The 12116-nt window shown below is 51.0% G+C and overlaps 1 protein-coding gene across 2 annotated transcripts in view; it reads left to right on the top strand.

Annotated features, from left to right (window-relative positions):
- The window catches only part of HDLBP (high density lipoprotein binding protein), a 36295-nt gene that overhangs the window by 18730 nt on the left and 5449 nt on the right, over positions 1-12116 (top strand). For both annotated transcript variants that reach the window (XM_062005634.1, XM_062005635.1), the window contains exons 4-20: positions 490-644; positions 1155-1370; positions 3041-3247; positions 3666-3881; positions 4683-4889; positions 5103-5210; positions 6042-6146; positions 6604-6682; positions 7368-7507; positions 7792-7896; positions 8139-8252; positions 8577-8663; positions 8792-8923; positions 9201-9419; positions 10211-10432; positions 10648-10866; positions 11554-11692. In XM_062005634.1, the coding sequence (XP_061861618.1) occupies positions 490-644; positions 1155-1370; positions 3041-3247; positions 3666-3881; positions 4683-4889; positions 5103-5210; positions 6042-6146; positions 6604-6682; positions 7368-7507; positions 7792-7896; positions 8139-8252; positions 8577-8663; positions 8792-8923; positions 9201-9419; positions 10211-10432; positions 10648-10866; positions 11554-11692 (2670 nt within the window). The remainder of the gene's footprint in view (positions 1-489; positions 645-1154; positions 1371-3040; positions 3248-3665; positions 3882-4682; positions 4890-5102; positions 5211-6041; positions 6147-6603; positions 6683-7367; positions 7508-7791; positions 7897-8138; positions 8253-8576; positions 8664-8791; positions 8924-9200; positions 9420-10210; positions 10433-10647; positions 10867-11553; positions 11693-12116) is intronic.

The raw sequence follows: 12116 nt of genomic DNA, 5'->3' as shown, positions 1-12116 counted from the left end.
CCCTCTTGGCACAGCTCAGCGCACAGCCGAGTCCAGTGTAAGGTGCAGGCCTTCCCTGGTCTCTGCCCCAGCTATAGTGCTTCTTTCTGCCTTCCTTCTGGATCTGTGTTTGTCTAACCTGCAGCCTTGCTCTGTCCCTTTCACTTCTTTCTGCTCAGTCGAATCTCCCCAAATTAGGCATCTCTTGACAAAGCTGGCAGTAATCTGCTGTTTGCTGCCACCATTCTCTTCCACATTCACTTCCTCCATCTGTGTGCCAGCTCAGACAAGGCTGGTTGTTCGTGGCATCTACTGCAGGCTGAGCTGGGCTGAGGTCAGTTGTGCTCCAGACTTGACTGCTCCACAAGCATAACTGTAACAGGATTAATAGCAGTGCACATGTCATTTGCTCTCCCTTGTTAGTGGTGCCTAAATACAGTTGCACTGCCTATGAACAGGGGCATTTCTGCAGGAAGAGCATCCTCTTTACCCTGTTTGCTTTTACCCCAGTTACAGCTTTAAACTCTGAAGAAGAGAATGATCCTCCAACCTACAAGGAAGCCTTCCCTCCGCTCCCTGAGAAAGCACCATGTTTGGAAGCTGCCCAGGAACCTGCTGGGCCCTGGAGCAAAATCCGACCAATAAAGGCTTCTGTCATCACTCAGGTTGGTGGGAGTGGGTGTCTTATCTCCCTTCTTTTCCTCCCTCCAAAAAGTGGGTGAAGTGAGGCTTTTCCCTGGAGTATGAGATCCGAGTGTGTCGGATTGACAGCCTCTGTGCTGTGCTGTGCCCTGGGGCACACGGAGGACTGCAGCTAAGAGCAGGGAGGCTGCTCTGCAGAGGAGGGATGTGTTGGAACACTCCAGAAACGCTCCGTATCCCTGTTCCACAAACACCAGGAGCAGGCCTGAAGGGAGCATTGCAGAAGTCAAGTAGTAAGCATTGATCCATTGCAGTATCCTCCCATGGCACTTACTATGTGAAGTCCCCTGGTGTGGGACAGGCTGTTGCTGCAGAGCTCTCGCAGCACGCGGCTGGGGCTGATGGGCTGCAGAGACCTGGGAGCTCAGGATGCCAAGGAAGTCCTGTGTGGCAGTAAGAGGGGGGCACTGTCAGTCAAAAGCACACTGACTGTTTGCTGTGCCCCTTCTTTTGTGTGTCCTGTGGCTGAGCAGGTGTTTCACGTGCCACTGGAGGAGAGGAAATACAAGGACATGAATCAGTTTGGAGAAGGAGAGCAGGCCAAGATCTGCCTTGACATCATGCAGAAGACGGGAGCTCACCTGGAGCTGTCTCTCGCGAAGGACCAGGGCCTCTCCATCATGGTCTCTGGCAAGCTGGAAGCAGTCATGAAGGCTCGGAAGGAGATTGTCGCTCGGCTGCAGACTCAGGTGAGGACATCTAACTGTTTCTCACTTCATCTTTGCTCTTCCTCAAGACTGGCAAATACTTTGAGACCCTTGGGCGTGTGTGCATACAAGCCCAAAGAGGTGTTATTAGGTGACTAACTCAGCTTTGCCATATACTTTCAAAGCAAGCAATTGGCAATTTGGAATGGAAATGAGGCTTAAAATAGGGTTCAGAGCTAATTACAGGCCATGGTGTTGCATGAAGGGTGGAGTCTGCTGCAGTCTCTGAACACTTGAATTGCAAACAGTGACTTTGTGCCGAGGTGCTGGTGCCAGGGGGGTGCCAGCCCCTCAGACAAAGCTAGTGGTGTGTGAGAATGGGACTGTGCTTTCTCTGAAGTCTTTCAGAGGAGAATGTGAAGGGGTGAGAAAGTAGAGAAGTTCTTCCAAAAGCTGAAAGCTTCAGGTCAGGATTCTGTATTGTGTAACTCAAGCCACACTGGTAAGGAGCCACAGCCCTGTTGTTTCAGTTGCTTCTCCTTTCAGTTCTCTAGGTTTTGATTCCTTGCTTTCATATTCTCGAGTTCCTAACCAAGGTGGAGCTCTCATTAGTGTATGTCACAGCCAGGTCTTATAGCATGTTTTAGGGTGTAATGTCAAAGGTAGTTAGTGCAATAGTTAATACCGTGTCTGCTTAGTGCTACTTAGCTCATGTGTCATACCCTGCTAGAGGGAAGAGAAAGGGACAAGCCCTATGTAATCTGCATCTGAAAAAATAGCTCAGGTGATGTTACCACAGATCTGTGACCCACTGTCTTCAAATATACCTCCTACTGCCCTGGTCCCGGGTCTGAAAGGTGTGTCTGTGTTGCCAGATTCTCCTAGGCTTGGCTGGCTTCAGTACAGGGACACAGAGCTGAAGAGTCACAGCAACAGATCTTTTCTTTATTATCTTGTTTGTCCATTGTAACTTGACATCTTAAAGGGTGTAATTGCTGTGATGAGTTACATATTCACAGGCACTGAGAGCATGGCAGCAATCGTGAGCCACCAGGTCAGTAAAAACCCAGTGAGAAGGGAAGAAGTCAGGAACCCCTGTTCCAAAGCAGGTGTTCCTCCACCACTTCAGTGGTGGAGTAAGAGCAGCTTTTGGGACCCCTTTTCCAAGCAGGGCCTCCTAGAAGCCGTCCCAGGAACAGCATGTGCTACATTGAAGATAACCTAGTACTTGGTAGCATTGAGCATCTCCTTGCTGCCTGCCTGCTGAATAGGTTTCTGGTGTTGAGTTTCTGTTTCCTAGGAGTCAGACTGTCTTGTTCTCTGTAGTCTTGGCAGCAGATGTCAGAGTTCAGATAAATTCCACCCGCAAGCCATCATCTCAGTTGCTGTCTGGTACTGCTCCAGGCTCTCACACTGGAGGACAGGCACCTCGTCATCCGTGCCTAAGGGCCTTTGCTGATTCAGAGTACTGCTCCTGTGCAAACAGAAGGGTTTTGAGGGAAAGGTGGGGTTTAGGCTTCTGGCACACAGGCACTGTAGGTCAATTGTTTGGCTGCAGTATCAGTTCTCAGATAGAATGCGCTGGGAAGGCGTCGTGTTTGCTCCTCAGTGGTACCACTAAGCAGCATCTAACATGCTTTCCCTGTCCCTGTTGCTGTGCATCCACCAGTGCAGACAAGGGTTCTCACAGAGGCTTGGTTCCTGCATTGCAGGCTTCGGCGACAGTTGCCATCCCCAAGGAGCACCATCGTTTTGTCATCGGAAAGAACGGCGAGAAGCTGCAGGACCTGGAGCTCAAAACTGCAACTAAAATCCAGATCCCCCGCCCAGACGACCCCAGCAACCAAATCAAGATCACTGGCACTAAAGAAGGGATTGAGAAGGCCCGACATGAGATCTTGCTTATCTCTGCTGAGCAGGTACTTCTGTGCCGTCATCTCTGTCGTGGCATTAGCTGGACAGACATTTTGCTTCTCTGTGGTAGAAGGAGATGTTTGCAGCCAGTCAGTGGGTAATGTGTTAGTCTGAGCAGAGATATGTGTTGTGCCACTGGCTGTGTGAGCACTGCTGCCAAGTTCTGCAGCTTCCATTTTGTCCATTTCTGAAGTCAGATGAGCATGTTTTGTATTTGAAGTGAACCATATTAGGGGCCAGCTGAGATGAGGCAGGAGATTAGAGGTGAATGTCGTAGATCAGCAACAGCATCTGTAGATGGATGCAGATCTACGAGCCTGCAAACTGAACAGGATGTTTGGGCCAAGGATGTGCATAGCACTGGGAAGTTGGCTGTGTCTGGCAGAGGGCAGTTCCCAGCGAGGTCCGTGTGGGCTCTTGCAGGACAAGCGTGCCGTGGAGCGGCTGGACGTGGAGAAGGTGTATCACCCCTTCATTGCTGGCCCCTACAACAAGCTGGTGAGCGAGCTCATGCAGGACACGGGGACACGCATCAACATCCCTCCACCCAGCGTTAACAAGACAGAGATAGTCTTCACAGGAGAAAAGGAGCAGCTGGCCCAGGCCGTGGCTCGTGTTAAGAAGATCTACGAGGAGAAGGTATAGATGGTCAATGAAGCTTCCCACATTCCCTCCAGCTGCTCATAACCCCTCTTCCCTTCCTGTTTTTCTGTGCATTCCTCTGTTGTGCATCCTCATGATAGCTCTGGCTCAGCAGCCCTTGCAGTACATGGTCCTGGATCTTACCCTTTCCTTCCTCAGCAGAGTGGGACTTGGGGTGACACTACCAGGGAGGTTTTTTCTGTGTCATGGGAATTACCAGACCACAAAGAGCTCCCCTGGCTCTTGGTCACCCAGGTGCTGTGAAGGAAGGGTGAAGTCTACAGTGGTGACCAGCTTACAGTATCGAGTTGCTGCATAAATAGAAGTTGCTGAAGAGTGAATTTCACTCCAGTTTATTTTCCACAGCCAACATTGCTGTGAGTATCCTTGTTGTGGGTAGTTGGGCTGTTTTTCTTCATGGTTAGGCCTGTGTTTGTAGCAGTCTGGATTTCAACAGAGCTAATCAGTTTACAGCCCAGTAGCCTCCATGGTGTTGCACTCAGCACTGCCTGGGGGACAGCTGGGCACTGAGCCCTGTTGTTCAAGGAGTCTCTTCCATGGAGTGTCCTGGAGAGCTTGACACAGAATACCAGTTTTGTACTTCACCTGAGAATTTTTGAGTGTGAGGTTTCCTGTAGGCAGGGCCCCAAAGGGTGCCAAGGTACCGCAGAAGCACCGTGCTCAGCTTTCCTTTGCTCTTTCCTGGGTGAAGTTTCACTGCATCTTGTGCCTCTTCCTTTTGCTCTTGTCCTTTCCTGCCCCCTTGTGATTGATGCCCCAGTGCCTCTGCCCCTACAGAAAAAGAAGACTACTACCATTGCAGTGGAGGTGAAGAAGTCCCAGCACAAGTATGTCATCGGCCCCAAAGGGAATTCCCTGCAGGAGATCTTGGAGAAAACTGGAGTCTCTGTCGAGATCCCACCCACTGACAGCAGCTCGGAGACGGTGATACTGCGAGGCGAGCCTGAAAAGCTTGGGCAAGCACTGACTGAGGTCTATGCAAAGGTACTGACAAAGATGAACTGGGCCCTCTTTGGAAGTTCCTTAAAGATGCATCCATGATACACTCTGACGGGTGTGTGGGAGGGTGGTCTCCGTTGGGCTGGTAGACAGGAGGCTTAGAAGGCAATGCTGAGGGTGCAGCATGGGAACTGGAACTGGATTTTTGCAAAGATCTCTTCCTGTCTGTGCGTCAAACAGCTTTTCTCTGTCTCTCAGGCCAACAGTTTTACCGTCTCCTCGGTCTCTGCCCCCTCCTGGCTTCATCGTTTCATTATTGGAAAGAAAGGACAAAACCTGGCCAAAATAACTCAGCAAATGCCAAAGGTATGGATGAGCTGGTCAGTGTAGCACCTTCTGAGGTAGCATAAAGTTTAGTCCACATCACTCTTTGTAGAAGAGACAAACATATTTTAGCACAGGCAAAACCAGGGAGGAAATGTCACAGATGTTAATGCTAAGGGGAGCCTGTGTTCCTGTGGCAGACAGCACTCATCCTGTGTTACTCTCCTGGAAAGGTGATATTGCTTTGAGAATCGATGTGGTAGGGTACTGGCAAGTGCTGACTTCAACAGGGCTTCTCCCTGGCAAATCAGATGACACTTGGATGTGATGTGGTGGTTCAGCTCTGGCTGAACAATAACCAAACCACACAGTTAATCGCTCCTGCCCACCTTAGCAGCACGGGGAGGAGAATCAAGAGAGTTCTAGAACTTTGTGGGTTGAGATAAGGACAATTTAATATAGCACCACAAAGAGTAGGCAGTTACAATGATGGCCAAGGGACACAGAAACACGAGCACTGCCTAGTGTCACTGCTCCACAGTCCCACAGCCCCACACTCAGCCGCTGCCCTGGGAGCCTGAGCATGACTCACATGGGATGGAACAGCCTGGGCATGGCCCCTGGCAGCGCCTGGGGAGAGTTAGAGCTGTTCAGCCAAAGCCAGGGCACTGGAGTGAGGTGAAGAACTTTCCCAAAACCCTGGAGTAACTCCAGAGCAGCAACAAAGCCTTGGGCTCTAGACACTGTGGTATGGCCAGAATTGTTGGTTTACCCAGTCTGAAGCCGTGGGAGTGCTGTGGATGTACTTTGTGGGGTAGGGCCTGACTTGTGTTTTCTCAAATTTTTCCTGGATTCATTGCCTTGTGCCTCAAGGTTCACATCGAATTCACTGAAGGAGAGGACAAAATCACTTTGGAAGGACCTACAGAAGATGTGAATGTGGCCCAGGAACAGATTGAAGTCATGGTCAAGGATCTGGTAAGTTGATAGTGCTAGTTCCAGTATATAAGAAGAAAGCAGGGGAAGAAGGGGCAAGAGAGCAGAGATGTTGAGGTGTGTCACGTCCATGGGATATCTTGACACACTTAACAGAACTTGGAGAAGACAAGTTGTCTGGCAGATGAGTGAAACCCTTGCTGGTGAAGCTTGCCCATAGCATTCTTGAAAGATCAACAGCAGGTCTTAAATCTTCTGATGGAGAGAAGGAAGGATTCTCTTTCAGTTGTAGCTGGAGAGGCATACAAGTCCTTCTTAATATTTCACAAGTGTAGTGCTCTCAGCTCGAGCCAGAGGAGTGCTTCTGCTCTGTTGAATAGGAGTGCTGCAACTGACTAGTGGGGAGTCAGTGGCAGTACTGGCAGTAGACGGCTACTGAGGGCACAAGAGGGGAGAAGTGGTGACCTCCCCTCCCCTAACCCTCTGCACCTTGTCACAGATCAACCGGATGGATTATGCAGAAATCAACGTTGACCACAAATTCCACCGACACCTCATTGGCAAGAACGGAGCGAACAGTAAGTGGGGTGCCTTCCTGATGCTGCCTGTGCTCGGCCTCTCCATGTTCACTGGGTCATACCAGGGGCTCTGAAGCTCATCTGGCCTCCTGTCCCCATCACGTCTTCTCTGCTCTTCTGGAGTGGTGTTGGCAGAAGGACAGAAATGGACAGTGAGGCCTTTGGGTGGCTTGAACGTGCAGAGGTGTCCTGGGAGGTTGAACGGCGGTGGGATTACTTTGCCGTGTCCCAGAGGAAATTTTCTTTAAGGTTGGGGAACTGTCTTATTTCTTTGTGGTTTTTTTTTCTTCATTTGCTCTATATGACTTACCTTTTAGCATCCAGTTGGGGTTGGTAGAAATCTGCTTGATGGATTTCTTCCCAGAAAGGAGTCTGGGACAAGAAATGAATGATCATTTTCTAACCTAAATGTCTGGGGACAAAACCAAATGCCTTGCTCTGGCAAGCCAGTGTTTGGCTCTGTCAATGCCACGGTGTTTACCTGTACAGGTTCTTGTGTGGCACAGATCTGCTCTCACTGAGCTCCAGGGTGAAGAGGCACTTTCCCCTGTTTCAGCTCTTCCCAATGACCCCTTTTCAGAGGCTGGCTTTCTTCTTGAACAGCCTCTAGACAGTGATAATCAAGGTGCTTTGCTTCCAAGTGTTGGCCTTAGCAGCCTGTGTCACCACAGTCCTTGCCTTGAAGTTAACAGAATTAAGGACCTCTACAAGGTGTCTGTGCGCATTCCCCCGGACAACGAGAAGAGCAACCTGATCAGAATTGAAGGAGACCCACAGGGGGTCCAACAGGCCAAGAAAGAGCTGCTGGAACTCGCTTCCCGTATGGTGAGTAGGATGCTGCCCTTGGGAGGCCACAGACTTTGGGCTCTTAGCTTCCCTCGTGACCTTCTGGTGTAAATGTGTGCCCCAAGGGGTCTCGTGACAAGTGCAAGTGCCTCTTCACGGGTGTGTTGCCCTGTTCCCTTGGACACCCCTTCTCTGTCAACCCAGAGTGAGTTTTGTCTAGAGGAGAAAAGAGGGACAGTGGTGGCAAGTAAACTGTCAGGCAGCAAGAGCAGAGGTGCGTGGCTCTGGTGCTGGACACTCAGTGCAAACTGTGTTCCCATCAGGAAAACGAACGCACCAAGGACCTAATCATCGAGCAGAAGTTCCACCGGACCATCATCGGGCAGAAGGGCGAGCGGATCCGGGAGATCCGGGAGAAGTTCCCAGAGGTGAGGCTTCCCAGGAGGTGGAAACATCCCCTTTGCATTCCTCTGCTGGGGTGGCAGACTCATCGTTGCCGAGTACATGCGTTCAGTGGCTCTGTAGCTATGAGAAGGTAGTTCATCTGGCCAGAGGCTGCTGACATGGTTTCCCTTTTCTCAGACGGGAAAGAAGATGCGTAGGATCCCCCAAGCTTTGTGTGTGCTGACACAGCAGTTGTTGCATTTACTTGGTTTGACACCTCTTGCAGGTTATCATCAACTTCCCTGACCCTGCGCACAAGAGTGACATCGTCCAGCTTAGAGGTCCCAAAAATGAGGTGGAGAAGTGCACCAAGTACATGCAGAAGATGGTGGCAGACCTGGTAAGGGGGACTCGTGTCTGCTGTTCTCTCCTGTGTGCCTGGATAACCTTGGAATAAAGCAGAGTGAACTGGCTGGGCTAGGGCTCAAATACCTCAAGATGAGGGGCCTGTGGGCACTGTTCTGGCTGGCTCGGGACAGGGATCTAACACATGTTTTAAGGGCTATAAGGGAAGGTAGTTGCCTTTGCTTAGTGCAGGTCTCATGTAGAGCACTTGTTTTGGGTCTAAGCCTATTGCCAAAAGCTTGTTCATAAAGCTCGTGGGACGGGGCCTCCCTTGCCATGACAGTGCAGTCTTCAGTTCTCCCTTCCTTTCTCATTTTAGGTTGAAAACAGCTTTTCTATTTCTGTCCCCATCTTCAAACAATTCCACAAGAACATCATAGGGAAAGGAGGTGCCAACATCAAGAAGGTGAGATACCTTTCCTACCTCTGGTGCTCACTGTGGCCACTGCCTGCAGCTAAATCCCACAGCCTCCAAGAGCTTTCTTTTCTGACGTGGGACACCTCTGAGATGGTGTTTTTTTCCCTTTGTGTCAGATCCGTGAAGAGAGCAACACCAAAATTGATCTCCCAGCAGAGAACAGCAACTCAGAGACAATTGTTATCACAGGCAAGAGAGCAAACTGTGAGGCTGCTCGCCACAGAATCCTTGCCATCCAGAAGGAGCTGGTGAGTGAGATCTTCCTGCCCGAGGGCCTGGAAGGTGTTGCTGGGAGACTTAAACACAGAAATGCTGGTAGTGGGGGAGGACACAAACATGTCAGTCTGTCCTTGACTCTTAAACTCTTGTGTGTCAGGAGTGGCCGGTCTCAAACCCCTCTGGCCAGGCATTTCTCCCACACAGCTCTGAGAAGCTGCCCTGCAGCGTGGGGGTTGGTGGGTGAGCAGAGGGAGCACAAACACGTTTCTGCAGCTTGCTTGATGGCCTGGTACTGTCCTCTCTTAGGCCAACATCACAGAGGTGGAGGTCTCCATTCCTTCCAAACTGCACAACTCCCTCATTGGCGCCAAAGGCCGCTTCATCCGCTCCATCATGGAGGAGTGTGGTGGGGTCCACATCCACTTCCCCACCGAGGGCTCTGGCAGTGACACAGTGACCATCAGGGGCCCGGCCCAGGATGTGGAGAAAGCCAAGAAACAGCTGCTGCACCTGGCAGAGGAGAAGGTGAGCCTTGCCTCCCAGGGGAAGGGGCAGATTGGCCAGCTGCTTCTTTTTGGGAGTTGAAGGGATCCCCTCTGCCTGCTGGGAAGCCTCTGGCATCAGCCAGCCTGATCTTCCTGTGAGGGATTTGAGTAGTTTAGGTGATCAGAAGAAAGCTGTGCTTCCATCCTTGTGATAGCACGTTCTTTCCCCGTGAGTAGAACTGGCTTAATGCTTCTCCCAGGCTGGGGACATACTCAAAGAGTTCAGGCTCACCACTCCTGTGGTTTGAGCGCTGTCAGGTGTCAAGACTTCCCTGTCTCATTTACTTTGTTCTTGATCTCTGAAGGCCAGCTCCAGTTCTTCCATTGCACTGCCTATATGCATACTGGAGAAGTTTGGGTTGCAAGCCCTTGCTTGCTCTGGCTTGTGGCTGACTGACTGATCATTTTAATAGCAACAAAAAACCTTTTCTGGTGTCAGCATGTGAACGTGTTCTCCTGGCTGGTTGGTTGCCTCTGCTGCGTGCCTTGCACTTAGAAAATGGTTACACCACCTTGTGTGAGTGTCAGACCCTTCTCCTAGGGAAATCTTTTGTGCTCACACTCTCACCAGCTGTGCAGAGCAGAGAGTTATCTTTCCAGCCCTGGGGACATCTTTTCGGTAGTGGTTTTAACTTAAACTGTTGTATGCCTTTTTGACTTGGCCAGCACACTGCATCTGCCTTGCTCTTGCACCTCAACTGTGCCTGCTTCTGACACTGATGTGTGTTTTCTGTACACTGATGTGTTCCATGGGGGTCTGTCTCCTTTCAGCAAACAAAGAGTTACACCGTGGACCTCCGTGCAAAGCCAGAGTACCACAAGTTCCTGATTGGAAAAGGTGGCGGCAACATCCGTAAGGTGCGCGACAACACCGGGGCCCGCATCATCTTCCCAACCTCTGAGGACAAGGATCAGGAGCTGATCACCATCATGGGAACTGAGGAGGCTGTCAAAGAGGCACAGAAGGAGCTGGAGGCCCTCATCAAGAACCTGGTATGAACTACTTCTTCTGCTTTCTTGCCTGTCATTGTTGCATGATGTAATGGGTCAGCGTGGGGGACCCGTCCGCCGCCCTTGGTGGGAGCTCAGGAGGATCCTCCTTGCTGTCACTCGTTGGGGTGAGGTTGTAAGCTGATTGCTGTTGAGTACAGCAGACTTGTGCCAATCATCAGGACAGCTGGGGTTGACTGGCATTCATCTGTTGGCAGGATAATGTGGTTGAAGACTCCATGGTGGTTGACCCCAAGCACCACCGGCACTTTGTCATCCGGAGAGGGCAAGTTCTGCGCGAGATCGCGGATGAGTACGGTGGGGTGATGGTCAGCTTCCCGCGCTCTGGCACCCAGAGCGACAAAGTCACACTCAAGGGAGCCAAGGACTGTGTGGAGGCAGCCAAGAAACGCATCCAGGAGATCATTGAAGACCTGGTATGTCACAGGGAAACTGTTTCTTCTGCACTTGTTGCTTCAGCAGAGCCTTCCTTGAATCTGCTGTTCATGTGAACAAGTCCCACAGTTGGTCTGGGATCTGAAGCTTTTCTGCCAACGTACAGGGTCAGTGGGCTTTAGATCCCAGCCTGGGGATTGGCACCTGGCTCCAAAATGACAGTGTTGTATGAAGGAGTCACCTTCTCTGACCACTTCTTGGTTTTTAGGAGTGAAAACAGGAGACACCTCCTCAGTGCACTTCTAGACATTCAAAGATTAGAGCTGCCTTGTGCCTCTCCGTGCCTGACCTTGGGCAGTGGTTGCTCTCTGGGTTTCCTGTGCTTGTTAGTATTGGCTTTTGGAAGCAGACAACTGTCAAACCTCTTATCTTCTTTATCTTTTTCCTTTCTTCTAATGCTTCCTCTCCTTCAGGGCAATAGAGAGCTTGAGCTTTGGTCTCAGGAGCCTTTGACATCATGGGTTGGAGGCAGCCCTCATTAAGAAATCCTCTGCTAACTTCTCTGAGAGAGGAAAGATTCTAGCAAACTTTCAGTTCTTCCCTTGTCAGCAGCTGTTACCTTTTCTGACTCCTCTCTGTGTCTGTTCTGGATTTCACTGTGCACAAGCACCCTGTTTTCTGGTGTGAAAGAGGCTGCACCCCAATAGAGCCACTCTGCTTTCCCACAGGAAGCTCAAGTGACAATCGAATGCACCATCCCACAAAAGTTCCACCGCTCCATTATGGGCCCCAAGGGATCCCGGATCCAGCAGATCACCCGGGACTATGGTGTCCAGATCAAATTCCCTGACAGGGAGGAGAACCCAGGTATAGCTGTGGATGCACGTTCAGGTGGTGGTTGGGCTGATCACAGGAGTGGAGGGGAGCCTACACTCCGTCTCAGTGAAGACAGTCCGCTTCAGATCTGTGGAGAACTGCCCCTAGGTGTTCCCTGCAGTGTCTCTTGGCAAGAGGGGACAGTTTTAGGAGGTAAAACCACAGGCCCAGGTGTACTGAACGTGTTCTCGCTGCAGAGCACAGGGAGAGCAAGGTCTTACCCTGACACAAAGGGCTCTTCAGGCTTACCAGGGTCTCCCTGAGCTCTCCTTGCTGGGTGTACTGAGTTCAGCACTGCTGGATGCTCTGGCCTAGCACCAGCCACCCTGCTCTGACAGCCACTCCTGTGCTGGTGAACTTCCCTCTTGGGGAAGAAACTGACAGCCTTTACTGGTTGTCTCATGCTCAGGTGGGA

The sequence above is a fragment of the Colius striatus genome, chromosome 12 (assembly GCF_028858725.1).
Source record: "Colius striatus isolate bColStr4 chromosome 12, bColStr4.1.hap1, whole genome shotgun sequence".
NCBI lineage: Eukaryota > Metazoa > Chordata > Aves > Coliiformes > Coliidae > Colius > Colius striatus.
The sequence above is the reverse complement of the archived record's forward strand: the minus strand, read 5'-3'. Positions and strand labels throughout refer to the sequence as shown.